This window comes from Aulonocara stuartgranti (genome assembly GCF_965226115.1).
Source record: "Aulonocara stuartgranti genome assembly, chromosome: 13".
NCBI classification, from domain to species: Eukaryota; Metazoa; Chordata; class Actinopteri; order Cichliformes; family Cichlidae; genus Aulonocara; species Aulonocara stuartgranti.
The window spans coordinates 10,710,860-10,730,601 of record NC_138949.1 but is presented as its reverse complement, the minus strand read 5'-3'; the positions used below and the strand labels follow the sequence as shown (position 1 = coordinate 10,730,601).

The following is a 19,742-nucleotide window of genomic DNA, read 5'->3' as shown; positions in this document are numbered from 1 at the left end:
GAAACCAGTCACCCTGCCTCCTGAGGGATTAAAGCGCCCTCTTGTGTCTTCAGATCTGTAGCAACACACAGAAAACATGGAAGTTAATATCGATTTTATTGCCATCCATATATATATATATATACACATACATTTCTATTCTCTTGCAATATCTATATAACTTAAAGCATTAGGGTCACCGTGTAAACCGTGATCAAAGAACAATGAGGGAGAGGAGAGGGGCCACTAAACTTTGACACCATTACAATCATTTCTTACAAAATATACTGCTAAAGGCACGTCTCCCATCTACATGCCTCAATTTTCAACTATTTTATTTTGTTGAGTTCATCTACATATAAAGAAAAGCAGCAAGTGTTAATCAAACCAGTGCCCGATCACAAATGGGCAGTACAGTACACGCTGCTTCCACAATACCTTTACGACTGGAAGAAGATGACACAGCTTCGGGTCAGCTACATCATAACGTTGTCTGTTGGATTGTGCGACTCTACGGGATCCTACAGCACGTTATGGGGAGGCCGTGTGAAAATTGATATACAGGAAAAACATGCAGTCCCCCCCCCCTAAAATAGGACTGGGTTGCCATAGTGACACAGCCTGGGGTTTACTGTAACACAGGAGAGAAAACGGCACTGACGTGTTTATGAAACACAGTAACGCACTACAAGGTCCCGTGGATGAAGTTGCTGAACATAAAGCAAATTAAACACACAGTCACTAAAATCTTTGCATTGTTGCGCACATTTCGTTTTGTTTTTTTATGATCAGGACATTTTTACCATGTAACGAGGTGAAAGCAAAGCAAAGGAAAGCTGGCGGCGTCTCAGCCAGTGTGTCGGGTTCTGTGATTGTGATGAGCAACAGCAGAAGCAGCACAGAGTATTTGTGTAAATGATCCAGAGGTCTGAATAAAAGGAGTTTTGACAGCTCTTCTTGTGACACACATACACACTAGAGAACAACTTCACTACACAAACATCAAAGTACACATGTTGCAACGTATCCTCACAATTCTCCGTTAAAAATAGAAAAGATTTTAAAAATCCATTTGGATTATTGGATTGGATTAACAAACAACCCTCTGCACACTCTAATTAAATGGTGCTCAATCCCTCAGGTGGCTGCGGTCAGACTCCTCTGTCCTTGGCATCAAGGGAGATAATATACTAATAAGTGTCTAATAAGTGCAGGGTGGGCTGGCTGTGCAATTTTACTGCCATCCAACTATTACAGCTGCAGAGGCGCGTGCAGCAAGAGCAGCAGCAGGCTTTGGTCAATTACTTATAAAGCACCACCACCTGCTGCAGAAACCCCTCCCCCAGTGTGCTGTGTGCCTGTCTACAGCAACATTACTGTACATTTCCAAGACAGTCAGGCAAGTTTTCAATCAAAATTATGCAGCTTTTTGGTTATATCAAATGCAAAACAAACAAAACAATTGGGAATGTGTCACGTCATTTGAAAATGGACTGTCACTTTAATGACACTTTCAAATGATTTGCATTTTTCAAACAGGAATAGAGAACCTGTAACTTGGAGAATAAATGAATTCTGCCACTTTCAATTTCAGCAAACTAAAGGCAAATTGAACATGCAGAGCTACAGCAGTTCTCGGAAATTAATACAGGCACGGAAAATAAGGCTTAACAAGTAAACTGTAAAAAAGAAAAAATCCTTTGAATTTATCAATCAATCTACCAAAACATATACAGATTTTTGGGGGATAAAGGTAAACAAGGGAAGTGTTTCTTTTGGGGCTGATACATACAGACAGAGCACAGACACAATGGTCTCACCAAACATGACGACATTTCAGTCTGATTACTGTCACAGACAAACCCACTGACTCAACATCAAATTAAACTCCTCATATTGATGTGAAGATGACGATCATGATGACGATCATAATGCTCCTGGATGCTTTGAACTGTTAACTAACTGAAGTTAGACTGAACGGCTAACTCTCGATAAACACCAAAGAGCGGGCTGTCCGTCGTCTTCTCAATCTTCCGTCTTCGAGGTCACTCTTTGCTCTCCAGGCCCAGCTCGACGACCTCTTCGCAGAGAATGGCTTCCGGTATACCTCCCTCTCCTTGAAAAAGCTCCTCCATCAGCTGCTCCCCAGCGCTGCCAGCCCGCGACGCCCACAGAGCAGCACCCTCCCGCAGGCCCAGCGTGCGCAGCAGCCGCGCGTATTCCAGAAATGCAGCTTCGATAAGTTTATGTGCATAGTGAGTTAAGGAGATGCCACAGCAGAGCGACTTGAAACTTTTACATACTGGCATCTCATCTATAGAAGTTCAAGAAAGATTAATCAAGTGTTGGTCTAATTATATCACTGAACCAAATCCAAAAAGGTAACAAATAAAACAAAAGCGTTTAACTAGAGAATAACACAATAAATGCAGGCGCTCAGCTCAGTGATACTGTTAGCTTCCTGCCAGTGCAAAGTGTGCATTACATTTAAAGACACTTTGAGTGCTCATGTGGAGTACAAAAGCTATATATAAGAACCAGTCCAAAGCAGACCACCCTGTGTGAGCATGCACTTGGCGACAGTGGGAAGGAAAAACTCCCTTTTAACCCCTCGCAGAAAAAGGCTCAGGGTGGTCCATCTGCTGCTTATGTGGTTTCCTGACATCCTAAGGACCTGCCAGCATCAGGGTGATAGAAAGGATGGAGCTGAGGGTTTCTATGGTTACCTTTTTTACTACCGTTTGTGTTTCCCTGCTCAAAATGTTTTTTTAGACCAAAAATAAGATCTAAGCTTCTTGAAAGGAAGATTGGTTGGTGCACTGCACTGATTTCAGCTACAGTAGGATGACTGCATTCGCCCTCTTGCACATTGTACATTTGGCTTATGTGATTACTAAATTTACAAAGATTAATTGGTCTCTCTCAAACACACACACACACTTGCTCTTTTGTGTGGGCCTAACTTCTAGGCAGTGTTGGCTCATGTACTCACAAAGTCTGAAAAATAGAGATATTTTTACTAAAAAGCTGTTTGACGTTATTGTCACTTCTCCAAAAAAACCTGCGCTCGAAGAGAGCCTGGCTTGATCTGGTCCTCATGAATCATAACTCGCTTTGTGGTTAAAACACAGAGTAAACACAGCTTTGACAAGACAAACAGATATCTTATTACACAGCAGAGATTTCTAGATGAAATATTGCTTTTAGGTGAATGTCAGATTCTTTTTCTTCTCTCACAACATACTCAGCGTGTATTAGATAAAATAGAGATTGTGCAGCACTGTGCGCATTAAAAATGTGGCTGATAAAAAGAAGGGTTTGGTAGGACAGATGTAGACATAAATTCTTGTTAAGGGTTACAGGTTATCTCAGTTGAGTCACAGAGGAGCAGGGGAACACTACAGGATACCATACTACTTGAGTTAGATGGTAAATATATTTAAATCTTACAGATAAGAAGTATGTGCCAAAACTGTGCCCATAGATGGTGATATACAATAAGCTTTCAAAGTTTAGGTTGAAAAAGTTTTCCAACTGTTCTCTGTGATCACAGTGTGTTACTGGCTAATGGGAAAGTGTGAAATAGAGCTTGATGTGCTCTGCAGAGCATCTAAATTGACCTTCACTGTGAAGCTACTATCAGGTGCATACTTGTAACGTGTAACAATAATGGGTTTTCAAAAAGGATATTGGACGAGTCGTTGGCCTCCATCACCCCATACTTCAGACAGGCTTCGATGAAGAGGGCGGCACGATCAAAGTGTCTCATGCTGTCCGGGAGATGGAAGGAAGAAAAGAAAGATACAGAGAGAAGGAGGTGAGAGGGACCATCAGAAACCAGCATCGTCCCTGCCTTGATGCCTGTGTTCCTACAGAATACATCAACCTTGTCGTCCTCATGTCTCTCTAATTCTCTCTGAGAGCTTTTTGCTGCCAGAAGCATCTCGGAGCATGAGCTGTTAAGGAGGGGGGACCGGTATTCTCAGAGGAGATCGATGCTGAGGTAAGAGACACAGGTACAGCCCACACCCTACACTGTGGTTTGTCCTTCAGTGTAATCAGGACGAAAAGGACTGTGAAAGTGCAACGTCTTAGAACAAAAAACTTTAGTGCAAGAAAGGGAATCTCATTTTCGAGAAGAAAAAGTGAGCTAATATATTTATACATCCATGTATTTTATTACAGGGGATAATTACAAGAGTCTTATCTTCCCATTTCTGAATCTATAGCTTGTTCCTACCTGTGGAGCATCTCTCCTACTTTGTAAAAGCAGCCCAGTGAAAGCAGCACCAGAATGGCTTTGGATTTATGGTTGACCTGTGGGGAGCAGAGGTGTTCTGCCCAGCGCTTCAGCACATCTGCGCTCTCTGCTGGGTTCAGACGCACCTGGAAGCAAACGCGATACGCAAAGGCATGAATTATTGTTCTTAGTTGGAGGTTTGTCACTCTTCTGCTAAAACACACTGCGTGCACAATTATTAGTCAACAAAATATAAATTTTAGTAGTGAACAACTACAGCACTCTTGGTAAATCCAAAATGTTGATGATATATGTGAGAATTGTCCTGTATAAAAATCAGGATCTTCTGAAAAGACGCAGACCTTTTCCTGTATGCTGCTTCAAGAAAGTGTCTTCTAAAAACTAGCAGTCTGTTTGGGAGTTGAGTTTGAGGCTATCTTCAACCCGAAACGATACATTAGCTCATCTTTAATAATACCAGCTCATATCAGTACCCTACCTCCAGCCCCACCTGATGTCTGCTTCAAAGTGGAGTTTAGAGTATTTAATGACATATGTCTGAATACAGACAGTGGAAAAATGTCAGTCTTAGTTTTGCTGGATCTCAGTGCAGCATTTGATACAGTTGACCACAACATATTACTCAAACCACGGGAAAACTGGGCAGGTTTTTCAGGAACTGTACTAAACTGGTTCAAAACATACTTAGAAAACAGGAAATACTTTGTATCAATAGGTAACTTCACATCTGAGCAGACAAGCATCACATGTGGAGTTCCCCAAGGTTCCATCTTGGGACCCCTTCTGTTTAACATTTACATGCTCCCATTGGCACAGATTATAAAGAACAACAAAATAAACTATCATAGCTATGCAGATGACACACAAATATATATCACAATGTCACCAGGAGACCGTGGCCCTGTACAGGCTCTTGGTAAATGCACTGAGGAAATTAATGACTCATTGTGCCACAATTTTCTCCAGCTAAACAAAAACAAAACTAGATAATAGTCTTTGGTGCCAAAGGAAAACGATTACAGGTCACCAGAGAACTTCAATCTATACACCTAAAAACCACAAACCAGGTGAGAAATTTGGGTGTAGTGATGGATGCAGACCTAAACTTAGAAAAACACATTAAGACAATAACAAAATCAGCTTACTTTCACCTCAAGAATATATCAAGGATAAAAGATCTGATGTCTCAACAGGACCTGGAAAAACTAGTCCATGCATTCATCTTTAGTAGGCTTGATTACTGTAACAGCATCTTTAAAAAAAATCAGTCAGACAACTACAGCTCATTCAGAACTCTGCTGCTCGAGTCCTCACTAAGACCAAAAAAGTGGACCACATCAGTCCAGCTCTGAGGTCTTTACACTGGCTGCCTGTCCGTCAGAGGATAGACTTTAAAGTTCTGATGCTGGTCTATAAAGCTCTGAATGGTTTAGGACCAAAATACATCAGTGACCTCCTGACCCAGTATCAACCTTCCAGATCCCTCAGGTCATCTGGATCCGGTATTTTATCAGTTCCCAGAGTCAGAACCAGACACGGAGAAGCTGCATTCAGCTTTTATGCTCCATATATCTGGAACAAACTCCCAGAAAGCCTCAGACCAGCTGAAACACTCAGCTTATTTAAATCCAGGTTGAAGACTCACCTGTTCTCAGCTGCATTTGAATAAAGCACCAAATCCACACTTTTAAGCTTAAATTTCAAATTTCAAATTTTAATCAAACTTAAATCATGCTTTTCATTGTCTTTGTTTTGTTAATGTCTCTGTAAAGCACTTTGTTGTTGAATTGTGCTATATAAATAAACTTGCCTTGCCTAGAGCCGGTTACCGATCCATCCAAAGGCCCGTCTGTGTGGCCTGACAACAGTCCCTTCCATCTGATCTTTAGATATTTTCTGGCACAGTACTGAGGTATTAATTTATGTGTCTTGTTCATTGGTGGTCGGGTTCAGCCTGTGGCTGTGTCTCTGAGCACTGAACACCTTGCACTGCAGGTAGGCTGCCTTCTAGAATATGGCAGCGCTGCAGAATAAGGGATTCCTAACAGCTTTATGTCTGAGTCTTCTCAAATCTTTGGCAGTTAATTTGACTCTTTTTTCCCCTCAACACGTATCTTGTCTGCGTGTTGACTATTTACAACAATAAGTTTAGTTCTGTCATCATGCCCTAATATTGTAACAATTTCTGCATCTCCTTGAAAGATTATTTTAAAAATAAGTTTTGCCCTTCAAAGTCAGTTAAATATCTTTTTGTGCCCATTTTGCACGAGGAAAAGAAGCTGATATAGATTGCTGATCTCCTTAGACCAGACCCTCCTTCATTACACACATCACCTGATATGCTTCAATCCAATAAGTCATTCAAGTTTATAAAGCTTATAGCTGGAAAATATGCATAAAAACAACGATAAGGTCAAAATGTTTGCCTAATAACTGTGCACACAGTCTATGTTTGTATAAAAGTCTAGGGGAGCATAAATATGTGACCACTACGAGAGTTCCCTGATGTGCAACAGCTAACAGGAAAACAAACTTCAGAGAATAAATCGTGGCGCCATAAGCGTCACACATCCACAACTCACATGCCCACAGATTTACACTATCCAAACATTACTCAGTATCTGATCTTCATCCTGCTGATGGATCCCGTCATGCTGAGTTACCTTAGCCAGCCATGCGGCTCGGTTCCACTCCCCGTAGGTCTGCAAGTAGCGGCAAGCATCTGCTGCCTTGTCAATCAAACACAACAGCTGAACTCCCTCTGATAAACAGCAGAAGATTGACAAGTCATACACACGTGTGAGACATCATAGCTATCAGTACCAAAGGTGGCCAACTTGGCCCTGAAAGCAGCAGAATGGTTTCATTACACAATGCTGCTATTAGCCAAATTGATAAGATAAGCATTATTTGATTTATTGATTGATTCCAATATAAATCTTTCCAATTTAAATTAAAAATAAAAAGATCCCAGGTGTATGCTATACAAATAAAAATGTTCTTTCTGGTATCAGATATAGAGGAACACTACCTGCAAGCTTGCCATTAGCTATCATATTGGTGGCCACTAGCTTGATTGTAGACTGCGAGGGGCCTGAAGAGGTGATGGTGGTCACTAGGCAGGCCTTGAGTGAATCACAGTAGTAGCTGGGGTTGTCTGCGCTCGTCTCCAACAGTAATTGCACCGCCCGGTCCGTCTGAGAGCAACAACAAAGAGATGAGAGCGTAATTACCGTGGCAGCAGAGAGAAACAAGGCATTAGTGGCTCTGATAGGTAACCACTGTGCACGAGCTGAACAAGACAGAGCTGCGAGGGGAAATTATGTTTATTATCATGCTTTTCATCTGGTGTAGATGAAGGCTGGAGCTCGTGCTGGGGTCAGCACCGACCGGCCTCTGCCTGTCTGCCTGCTGGATAACTGCACCTCCAGCAAACAGCCGGCTGATTGCAGCTTGTGATTAGAAGGAGAGTGGTGACATTGAGAGGTGAAAGAGGTGATGTCAGTCCCCGCAGGCTGTGAAGCTAGGGAGGACAGGAGCAGCGCTGATTTTCTTCACTGCGATATGAACTATTTATGACTATGACATTTTAGCTTGCATGTATGCACAGCTAAGGAGGTGTAGATTTGTGTGGTTTGCAATGGAAAGTGTGGTGCATAGTCTACCAGTTATGCCACATGACAACTCACAGCTATAGTCTCCATGCAGATGCACTTTAACTGTGTAGGCGGTGCGGTGGTGTCATACTTACCTGACCCAGAAGGAGGAGCTGGTCAGCGCATTTCTTAGTGTGTTCATAACTGGAGCGCTTTACTTCCTGCAGGTGAACTCGATCCAGCTGGAACTTCTGTTAAAAAGAAAAACACAAGGAGCAACAACTTAAGGAGTAGTAGGAATAAGTTTTTGCTTTGTGTAACAAGTGCTTCCAGAAATCCATTAAACTTTGTGTCAGAGAGAGACAGAGAGGATATGAGTTAGTACGCATGCATTAATATAGGGAGAAAGTGATGGATTACATGAATACATATACCAGAGATGGAGAGTATAATTATAATGTCTTTAAAAACTTCACAAGTTTCTTGGGTGTCAGTGCTCCCTGTACTGTATTTCATTATTAAGTCTCTGTTTCCCAATTCTTGGTGACAGGAGATCTCATTTTTTCCCTGTCAGATACTTCACTTCAAAGATGAAGTCAGTGGAAGAAATACTCTGTTTGGTTTAGGTTAAGGTGCTCCTGGACAAGACCACACAGGAAACACAACGCACCATCCACTCGCCCACTACTGTGAATTCAACTTGACCTGCTCCATTCTCACATGGGTGAGATCACGCCGACTTTGTACCGGGATGAGGCAGGTTAAAGCCTGCTCAAAGTCTGACATTTTTATTCTCATGTGCACCTCCACCATGTAATGTATGGAGAAGTTTAGAGCTGCCTTCTTCATGTCTTTGAGTGGACGGTGACACCTCTTCCATCTGTGGAACAAAGGCTGAATGAGCAGTCTTCACCAGACGCCAGCTTCCCACGTCCAGTTAATGCATCATGCTAACTGTATGTGGGAAGTAAACAAGACTAGTTCTTTGTTCACTGATCACGCAGTGATAGAAACAAAAGGTTTCCACAAAATGATGTCTTTCTAACTGCCTTGTGTGGACGCATCCATCAGTATGTGGTCACTTCTTGGGGACTTTAAGGGTCATCTCTGTGGAAGAGATACAGCATGCTATCTTAGGTTCGCCAAACATGACTTTGTGACTTTTTTTTATTTTTACCTACACTCTATGGCTCAGAAAGTCACTCAAACAGTCCTGTCAGTGGGAAAATGATGCAGCTGTCATCACTGCAGCTGCTGTTTCAAGGCCATGTCAGCTCTGTGGGAGTCTTGGGGCGTGATGCTATATCCCCATAATGATGTGTAATACTGACTGTACTGACACAAAGGGAGCTGGAGGACATGGAGAAAAATCACTGATGTGTTGGTGAAAATGTCTCCGTGGCTTCCCCGACTCAGTCAAAAATTGTCTCCCTGGGGGAAGGATAGACGTTCAGGTCTTCACTACCCTGGGGGTTCAGTGAAGGTGGCGTTGGATCTGATATATTCTTTAAGGAGGGCAGGGCGTCCCATGCATGTCTCAACAGGCATGTTAAAAGAAATTCTTCAGGTTGGTTTCGCGTGGGCTCAATCTGCTATACTCACTGCAGGCATCGAGATTGTGTGATTGTATGTACTGACTGCACTCTGTTCAATGAGCAAAAGATAGGCAAGAAAAAGAAAAACAGCAGCTGATGGACAAAAGACTGAGTCATCAATTTTCGGGAGAGATAGCAGCATAGTAGATTTCTTTATAAGAATGGCTACGTGCACACATTTATTGCGTCTACATCTACAACAGAGGCTTCTTTTTTTGGCTTCGCTTTATTTTGATGAATTCTTCTGCAATTCATAGCTGTGGGTATACTTCCTTGCGGAGATACCAAATGAGTTTAGTAACTTCAGAGCTGTGTGCTCTGTACTGGAGTCCGGGATATTAGTAATTACATGCAGGCTGCTGCCACTGAAGTCGTTTTATGACAACAGGAGCCAAATGCTGCTGCACACTGTCTTGGTAGCTCTTTGAAAGTCCTAACTTTGTGATCACTGCATGGCCCCTTATTAGCAAGCAGCACAACTTTCACAAAAACGGAATGGTGCATAATCCATTAGAAAAAGATGTTAAGACTTTTTAATTGGAACTATACTGAGTGAAATTAGACAGTACATTTGCTTGTTGCTACTTAAAACCTTGAACTGAAAGGTCTGGGGCACTGTTTTCAACTGGCTAAATCGTCTTTTATCAAAAATGGAAAAGGTTTTTTCCTCATTTTACTTTCTCGGGTACACGGAGGTTGGCACAGTGGGGGAAAAAAAACGGTACAGCAGCCAAAAAAAAAAAAAATCCAGAAAATGCTATCTCCACATGCACAGTAAGCCAATTTTTAATTATCTTATGTTTTTCAAACTGTCTCTTTTTTGCAGACTAGAAATTAAGTCAGTTCACAGATACAAAATAGGAAAATGATGGAGACATTTGAAAAATGTTGCTCAGTGTGCTGAAACACGTCTAACTAGTCTGTTAACTGAAGATGAAAAGAGAAGAGTCATATTTATAAAGACCTTGGATGCTGATGCAAGAATGTCTTCAGCAGGATGCTACGCAATCAGACTGCACAAACAAATTAGACATTTTTAAGAGGGCATCAATAAGGGCTTGAATCACTCAGAGGAGAGGAAGGCATGGAGTTGACCTTAAAGGCTTAAAAATGTGGGCGAGAGTAGATCCACAGCGTCATTAGTAACAGAATGCACTGTTTGACCGAGGTGATATTGACACCGTGGACGATAAGGGACAGGCCGTCTGTGTTTGTTTGTGCATAGTCTGGCTTGAGGACATCGACTGTCTTTGGGATGACTCCTGGGGGGATTTTTTTTTTTCCAATGTTGGCTGAAACTTATCTGTCTTTACTTTCTCTGCTCACCAAAGAGACAGCACCAAACACAGGTAAACACTTTCTCCATTTTCTCTTATTATACTGACCTGGAAATAAGAGGTTTCACACAAGACATCGTGGCAGATGTCCAGGTGGCTCTGAGGTGACGGTTGGACTCCTTCGCTTTGGGCCTGACCCTCTGCGGCGGACACAGTTAGCTGACGAGCCTGTGCAAATGACTGGATGTAGTGGGATGCCACCGTCCAGAAGTGAAGGTCTGACTCGTCCCCGAACAGCCTGCAGTTTGCCACAGAAGAACAAAAACGCATCACCTGAGTTCAGTGTTTGTCTCTGGACCAGTCAGATTCTGCAGCCTGAATCATCATGGCACCTGGTTTCCCTACTCGTTTGCTCATTAATGACCACAGTTCCTCCATCATCCAGCCTACGCTTTGTCTGTAAGTGAGCTCTCCTCCTCCTCCTCCTGCTTTACTTTCCTCAGCCTCCTTTAACATATCGGCACAGACACATAGCTGTTGCTAGGTTACCTTATGACATTAACAATGGCATGGAAACTTGAGACAGCCAGATGTAGAGACATAATCGTGAGCTCTCACTGAGAGTGCAGCCAGGGTGTTCAAGGAACAAAAATGATCTTTTAGACTTTCCTGGTAAATCATGGCATTAATAACAGGATGCAAACAGGGGTGGGATGATATGATATTGCCTTTCTTTTCATACTGGCTGCTCTAGATTTGTCAGATGCTCGAGGGAAATGAAGGCTGAAGCAGAGATGAGATGAGAGTTGCTGACACAAGCACAAGTCTCATACTTTTTTTGTGGTGCTTCAGAACTACACTTTACAGTTACAGCAAGTATATGCTCTTTGGCAGTTAATTTAAATGTTTCAAAAACAAAATAATTTGCTTTGCTTGATAATTTTACACCTTCTGGCTCATCTTTCCAATTTGTTCTAAATTAAGTAGTTACATGTTTATAATTATTTTCCTCCACAAATAACTAGAAATCCCTGCTAAAACATCACTTTACAATATAGTAGAAAAATGAGCCCAGCCTTGTGTAATAGCAAAGCTCTCAATAGCAGCCTCATTTCTCTGTTGACGAGTACAGTATTTCCTCTACTATTCAAAGCAACAAAAAAGCAAAAACTTTCTTAAAAAACAGCTTTTGGAGGAGAAAGGAAACAAAAACCTTCCTGCAAAAGGTAAAAACTCAATGTAGCACAAGCCAATACATCACTGACAGTCAAGTTAGAAAACCTGTGATCACTGAAACCAGACTGACAATTGACTCTGCAGCATGGCTCCATGAGGAAAAGAAAAAGCCAGGGAAAATGAAATTTGATTGTGAGATTATAAAAAAAAAAAAGATGGAAAAGGACACAGGATGATGGGGAGACGGGCCAAAAAAATCAGTTGAAAGAAAGTTACAGCAGTAATCAGAAGGTATTGAACGAGATACAGAGCTGCAGTGGCCGCCTGGCTAAAATGACAGATGGCTACTTGCGCAATCTAGAGCTGAAAAACAAGAGTTTCAGACTAGGCACAATGGAAATTCACGTTTCTCTAGCAACTGACTGCATTTATTTGACTTTTCTAGAAACCATGAAGATAAGCCGGAATACTGAGCGTTATTTGGTCAGACGAGACCAAGACAAGTTTGTTAGATTAGATGAAGAGGCAAGAGCACAAATAGCACTGCAAAAACCTCTGTGAACCGAGAATGCATAGTCCTGAGAGTGATGCACCAAGGTGAGAGAATACGGCTCTTCAAGAGTGCAGAAGGAACCGGGGAGGTGATAATTATAGGAGGCACCATGTATGACTGTGGAGATTATGGAGAACAATACTGGCTGATGAGATCACTTTTCATCTGCAGAAACTGGGCAGGAGAAGAATATTCTAGCATGCTAACAATGCAAAGCATACCACCAAAAAGTCACGCAGGAGTTTAGAAAGAAGACACAAGCTATGATCTGGTCAAATGTATCATCATGGGCCACTCTCTGATCTTAAGTGGGCACGATCACTAAAACTACATGATAAATATGTAAAATTACAGAAACGGTACTGGTAGCTGCCCAGATTGTACTGTAATTTTAAAATTATGAAAAAAATGAAAGGAACTCCTGTGTGTTATTTCAAAGATAGAAAGTCGCCCTCTTCATCACCGAGTAGCTGAAATAAGCTCTCTAAAAGATGGCTGCAATATCTTTTAAGATTGGTATCCTCCATCCTGAGAATGTTTAGTCTGTCATACAAAAAATGTGAACATAGATATGAAAAAATATTAAATCCACCCCAAAAAAGCCCAAGGTGCTTTTCTTGCACAATGAGGGCAAATATTCACTGTGCAACTCATGTAAAGTCAGAATTATTATTTTTATTAGAGAATATCATTAAGTTAGTATTATTCTCTATATTAGACAACTTTTTTTCTTGTCCCTTATACTCTGATACTTCTGTTGGAACTCTGTAACCAAGGCTTTTATGAGTCTTTGACATAGATACACTGTCTGAATGTTAACAAAATAACCGCCCCAGGGTACTAGCGAACGCTCACGAACACGGTACAATCTGCGCAGAGACAAACACTGGCAACTTCACACAGAGCTCGAACTCACCGTGAGACGAGGAGGCAGCGCTGCAGAAGACTGAGCTCTGGGTCCTGTAGCACACTCTTCATATCACTGGGGGGCCAATCAGAGACAGACAATCAAAACACAGCCAGGGCCAATTACACTTCTCTAACACAGCAGGCCCAGTGTGGCTGTTCCAGGAGTTTCGTCTTATCTGTCAACCCACAGACTACATGCTCTCTGGGCCCGCTGTCTAAGCACTAAGGAAGGACTTACAGTTTCTAACTGTAAAACAACCCTACATGAACACAAACTGGAATCACATACATGCACTGTTATTTGGTTGTTAGTGTCTGTGCCATTACATTAATATCGAGTTATCACACGAACTTGGCATTAGAGGACAAAGCAACAGTGCAGTAACTCACTTTGATAATGAGTTGAGCTGCTCCTGGATTAGGCCTTTTATCTCATCTTTCTCACTGTAGTCTCTGAAACAGAAGGAAGGATCAAAGCAAGTCAAACGGCTCCTTTAACATCTACCTTAAATAGAACCTGACCTGATATTAAATGGAAATCTGAACACTTTTTAAGAGAAGTCGATCTGCGGTGTCAAGCGAAGTCTATTCTAACATTTAAGCTGAGGATGGGTATTGCCTTACACACGCTGCTAATATAGCTGCTTACTTATGATAAGGGAGCTGTGAAGCAGTGAAATACTCAGGGCTCAGTTAAATGGGTTTGTAACTACATCTGGCTTAAATAGTGTCCCTCTGGACGGCCTCTGCTGAATCCCGCGTTGAGCTGTTTACTTGTTTATACTGGTGATTTTTACAGACAGTGTCTGGGTGGTTGACAGAAGCTGTAGTGGTAGATGAAAAAGTAAGAGCCTAATCTTGCAGACATCTTACTTAAAATTAATTACATTTTCGATATTTATATTTTCAGTTCTCATTTTGCAAACTGGGTGAAAATTCTAACAAAGTTTTGTAAACACAGCTACCTATGAAAGAAGATTAGGGCCACTTGGGGGGGGGGGAGTGTGCTCGACTTTTTTGTTCTTCTTTTCCAGAATACTGAGAAAAAAAATCTGAATTCTGAGATTAAAGTCAGAATTCAGACTTTTTTCTCAGAATTATTTATTTTTTTAAATTCTGACTTTAATCTCAGATTAGAATTCCGAGGGAAAAAAAAAGGGTCAGAATTCAGACTTTTTTCTCAGATTTATTTATTTTTTTAAATTCTGACTTTTTTCTCAGAATTCTGGAAAGGAAGAAAAAAAAAAAGTGCCCCTCTTTTTTTTCCCCAGTGGCCCTAATCCTTTTCCATAACTACTTTTTAACTGTTCTTAAAACTATTTTTTGGTTGACAGACATAAAAATCATCCTTCAATGCAAAGTGAAAGTAGATTAAAAATGGATGGTATTACTAAATTGTAACCAAGATTCGCAATCAGATGATTTTTATTTCTCCTCAGAGTGAATCAGTCTGAAAATAGGTCAACGTTATGAATTAATGAGGGGAAAGTTTGGTTTTGAGATAGCAGAGTTGAAAACCTTCTCATACTCATTCATTAGTTTTTTGTAGAACATACTGTATGTGGGGAGATGAGATCAGTCTGTAACTGTAAAAGTAGCACAGTTCAACAGAAGATGGCTTATTGGTCTTCCTCCTCAAATAGAGCAGTACACAGTACACATGTTTAAATGCAATTTAACCTAGAGCATTTCACACAGATTACTGACCGAGGCTGTGTGGATATCAATAATTGAAACTACTGACAACAATTGATGTGCTGCTCTGCTCACTTACAACCGCCTGCTTTCAGGGTAGGAAGCAATATTTCATTTTTATTTTTAAAAACACATCAGTAAAACCCATCTTTACACTGCTCAAACAGTTTATTCAAACATCATATGGTCACAGCTCATACGGATCTTGCAGACAACCTCAGGTCAATTCATGAACTTCTACTCAGTAAGTTGCTTTCTCTTACTAAAATGTATCTGCACCCTTATGTACAAGAAAATGAGAAGTAAAGCTTCTGATCACGTCAAACCAAACCTATTCATAACGTTAAATCTTGTTGCTAGTTCCTTTAGCTCAGCAGCACTTTGTGAAAGTTAAAATCATCCTCAGGTCAAAATCAGTTAGCCTGACTAAAAAGACATGTAAACAAGGAGACGATTTCACAGTGAACACTTGTTCAGAGGTGAGACTTACACTTGCGTGACATCCATGGTAAAGGTTCCTGACCAGGGCTGCAGCAGAAGAAAAGCCTTTAGAGTGAGGGCAGCTCGGGGCAGCAGCAGGTAAGGGCACCACACTGGATCTGTGCATATTTACCACAGATAAGAAAGAACACAATATTAGACTGTAGGTTTTATCAGCATCATAAACTGAGTGACTACAGATGCCAACCTGTAACTGGGTAAAGGAGCTCTAATCCACAGCTACACCGATTAGCCATAACAACCACCTGCCTAATATTGTGTCAGACCACCTTTTGCTGCCAAAACAGCCTTTACCAAACTGTGCTGCGGTTCTTCCCATATAGTAGCATGGTGCCAGGTGTTCCCTAGGCATGCGATGCACACACATCTGGCCATCCACATTATGTAAATTTAAAAAATAAAACAGGCCACCTTCTTCCACTTCTCTGTGGTCCATTTACTCACGCGCTTATTATTGGCGCTTTTGGTGATGGCTGGGGTCACCATGGGAACCCCGATTGGTCTGCGGCTATGCAGCACTATACACAACAAACTGTGAGACACTGTGTATTCTGATTCCTTTCTACCAGAATTACATTTTTCTGCAAACTGAGCTTCAGTAGCTAATCTGTTGGATTGGACCACATGGACCAGCCTTCATAAGAGCTGCAGTTTAGGAGATGTTCTGACCCAGTCGTCTTGCCCAGTTTTCCAGCTTCTAGTTCATCAATTTTGAGAAGAAAAGGCTTACGTGATGAAGAGACAAGACAATCAGTGTTATTTAGTTCACTTATCAGTGGTAATAATGTTATGCCTGATCGGGGTATATGCAACCATTTTTAGTTGACACTTAACAAAAATCAACAACAAAAATCTACATAAACCTTTTCTTTTCAGTCCTTTATGCAGCATAAGGATCCTAGCTCACCAGTCAGGTCTTGTTCATCCATGCGGTAGCTGGCAGACTTCATGGCCATTTCCAACACTCTGATACAGCCATCGTCGGATGCCAGGACAACCTTGTCTGATGTGCACCAATCGATGTCTAAGATGCGGTAGTTCACATTGCGACCAATGCGCATGCTGCTGACCATTTGAACCTGCAGAAAAAGGACATCCAAGGTGATTGATTTCAAATTGCAATCTAATTGCTTCTTTTATTTGTAAGGACACAATATGGAAAGGTTTTTTTTGATCAAGTAAAACAGGAAACAGAATGATGTTATAGGCACACAAGAAAAAAAAATAAAAGTACAGTAAATACATGTTTGTTTTGGTAACAAATAGATATGCATGTAACTAAACTGTTGTGAATTTGTATGTGATAGCACAAGATCCCAAATGGCTCATGTGCTTCCCGCTTCAGCTGCTGATTAGCTCATTGGAAGCTGGGGTTGAAATTCTCTTTTAGATTTCGAATCATAATTCTCATGATTTGTTACATTATAGCTTTTTCTTGTTTTATTCTACGGCTTGACTCATCTACTGTCTGGCTTTTATAACTGGGGACCATAAATAGGGCTCCACGATGACCATTTTCTCTCTACCTCGCTCTTCATAATAAACCAAATCATCGACGCGTGTGTCATTTAATCTGCCAGTTAATATCTAACACTGATTGCTGCTGGGTAAGCCAACAAAAAATGTAGAATGGATACAGATAACAAAATGCAGTGGATGACATTAGATCAAATAAAAAACTGAAATGTAAACAAGCCAGAAGGAATCTCAGGCAAGATGAAAAGTAGACTGCTCAGAGGGGACCTTGAGGATGTTGACGACTTTGGTAAACAAAGCTAAAGATGAAGCAGGGATTCGAGTCGCCTTCAGAACTCACAATCATCCATCCTGCTATGCTTGAGCTTTTACATGTCAAGAGAAAGCTTTTAAGAACTGCGTGTGTGTACCTATACAACACACTGTAATGATTTGTCAACGCAACAGCAGAACTGCAGCAGTTGTATTATTATTACAGTGTTAGCTTCAGAAAGGACATTAGTTTAATGCACCCCATAGAAATACTGTCATGCCCCAGTGAATGCCGTTCTATGAAAACCCATTAAGTGTGCCACAGTGAGCCCGTAAACCACTGCTATGAACCTGAAGACGACTGTTGCTTTTTTAACTTATGAGCTACGCAGTGCAGTGAGGGTATGCATGCTGGGAATTTATAGCATCTCATATGCAACTACCAGCATGTGGAGTTACTGTATAGAGTCTTACCTCTTTAGTGTCCCAGACCTCTGCTCCATCTGTGTACATGACCAGCAGCTTTTGGTTACCCTTCCCGGGGGCGAAGCGAATCTTCTTCACCCAACCACGATGTGTTGGTATCCCCCTAAAAATGTCAATTAATAATAAGAAGAAATGACCTTATTTACTTTGTGGATTTGACTTTTCAGCTTCATCACTCACAGGTTCATTCAAACATGCTCGTGAAAATGAGCCTGTGTGCACTACATGATGTACTTTGCACAAAATCTGAGAGCACATCAAAGGCCATATAATCCATTTTATGTGCCATGTATTCAGAGCAGGTCAAAAGTGACCCATGTGCGATTTCAAACACGAAACCTACAACCTCTGAAATGGGCTTTACTGATCGATTTGCTCATAATGTTTACAATCTATGAACCGTTTCTTTAACAAAGCATCAGAAAGCAAAACTGGAGCTATCATAAGTTTTTTCAGTCTAGCTGTTACCTCGACAAACGAGCTTTGAGATCCCAGAAGTTGAGATTGCCATCCACATCCCCAAGCACCAGGGTGTCACCTTTCCAGGCAATACAGGCTATACTGCCCATGCTCCCCTGCAACACAGGAAAAAAGAAAAAGGTGTTAAAGCAAAGATGATAAAGTGCTAGCCTCACACGTGAGTCGCTCTAGCTGTGTCCTCTGAGTTTTAAGATAAATTGCAGTTGAGTCCATGATTCTTCAGACATGCAGTCTGAAGTTTATGATTACCCATCATATAACTGGAGATAGACATCAAAAGGAATTAGGTTATTATGTTCACAAGTCACGTCTTTAATGCAGCCAACCATTGCGTAGTTAAAAAAACAAAAACGCGCAATTCAAACAGCATAAAAGCCATCCCTTTTCCCTCTGCAATAAAACATCTCGCTGCCAGGCATTTAATGTCAGGGCATGAAGAAAACAAGACAATAAATTGATATATGTGTGGCAGCTGAGTGGTAAACAAGCACAACATCTGAGTTTTGAATAAGGCCAGACTATGCTGTGAAGCAGAGTGCCAATGTTAAGATGTTACGTGTCAGCTCATCCTCAGTATGTGATAGCCCAAAACTTTTTAGAAGACTTTGGCTCAGTTCCCTGACAGAGATATGAAGATCTTCTATCATCCCGAAAAGACTGTAAAACCTTTGGGGTATGCAAATCTTTGAGAAATAAATCTCAAAGCCGTCACAAAACTAAGGCTTTAAAATCCCCAGGTAAACCGCCGGTATCTGTCTACGTGGCGGAAAGCAAAGCATTGAATAGGCAAACAATCCACCGGTTCACAAAGGAAACTAATATATTCCATAGGTTTCCCTTTAGAAATGCTACACGAAGTGAGATAAATGTTACTCAGTTAAATAATATATTAAATGATAATGAAAAGATATGAGATTGTGCCATCTTCAGTGATGACAAAGATGTGGGCAATCAACACCCGACAGCAGCAGGTGCTACACTACAGCGTGACTAAGCTCTAAACAACTGCAAGTTTGAACAAGGTAATGAGTCCAAGAAAGTCAAAGTCCTCCAAAAGAAAGGGAGGCTTAGGTAACTGAAACTTTCTTAATTAACAATCCGAAGCGTTCTTTGTTAGGGGTGACATGTCCACTTGTAAGGTAATCAAACCATCCTACAGTCATGATGTTACCAATGCATCCTGGATTCACCCGGGTGAAAAGAAATCCTGTCTTCAGTAATAGCTCGTTTCTTTTTACAAGGGAGGACACTTTGCTGTCAGAGCGGATTAATAGCTAGGTTAACATGTACTTGCTTTACATATAAATACACACACGCTTTCTTTTTCCTGTAGCCTGACTCATTGCTCCCTATCAGTGAGGTGAACATTTGCTAAACGCTATCTGGGACAAACTGATGAAACCGTCAAATTCGCAGACATTCAGCTGGCCGTTTGGTTCCCAGGGGAAAAAAAAAGAGAGAGAGAGAGAACTGGCAAAAAACATAGCGCTGTACAATTTATCTTTG

The 19,742-nt window shown here is 41.3% G+C and overlaps 1 protein-coding gene across 1 annotated transcript in view; it reads right to left on the bottom strand.

Moving 5' to 3' along the window:
• Positions 1 to 728: 728 nt before the first annotated feature.
• The window catches only part of wdr11 (WD repeat domain 11), a 63,862-nt gene continuing 44,848 nt past the window's right edge, over positions 729 to 19,742 (bottom strand). Inside the window, 13 exon segments of the mRNA XM_082556253.1 lie at positions 729 to 2,227; positions 3,670 to 3,749; positions 4,220 to 4,365; positions 6,904 to 7,001; positions 7,272 to 7,437; positions 7,992 to 8,087; positions 10,817 to 11,006; positions 13,354 to 13,419; positions 13,737 to 13,799; positions 15,532 to 15,640; positions 16,450 to 16,621; positions 17,745 to 17,859; positions 18,225 to 18,331. Coding sequence (XP_082412379.1) covers positions 2,025 to 2,227; positions 3,670 to 3,749; positions 4,220 to 4,365; positions 6,904 to 7,001; positions 7,272 to 7,437; positions 7,992 to 8,087; positions 10,817 to 11,006; positions 13,354 to 13,419; positions 13,737 to 13,799; positions 15,532 to 15,640; positions 16,450 to 16,621; positions 17,745 to 17,859; positions 18,225 to 18,331 — 1,611 coding nt within the window. The 3' untranslated portion in view covers positions 729 to 2,024.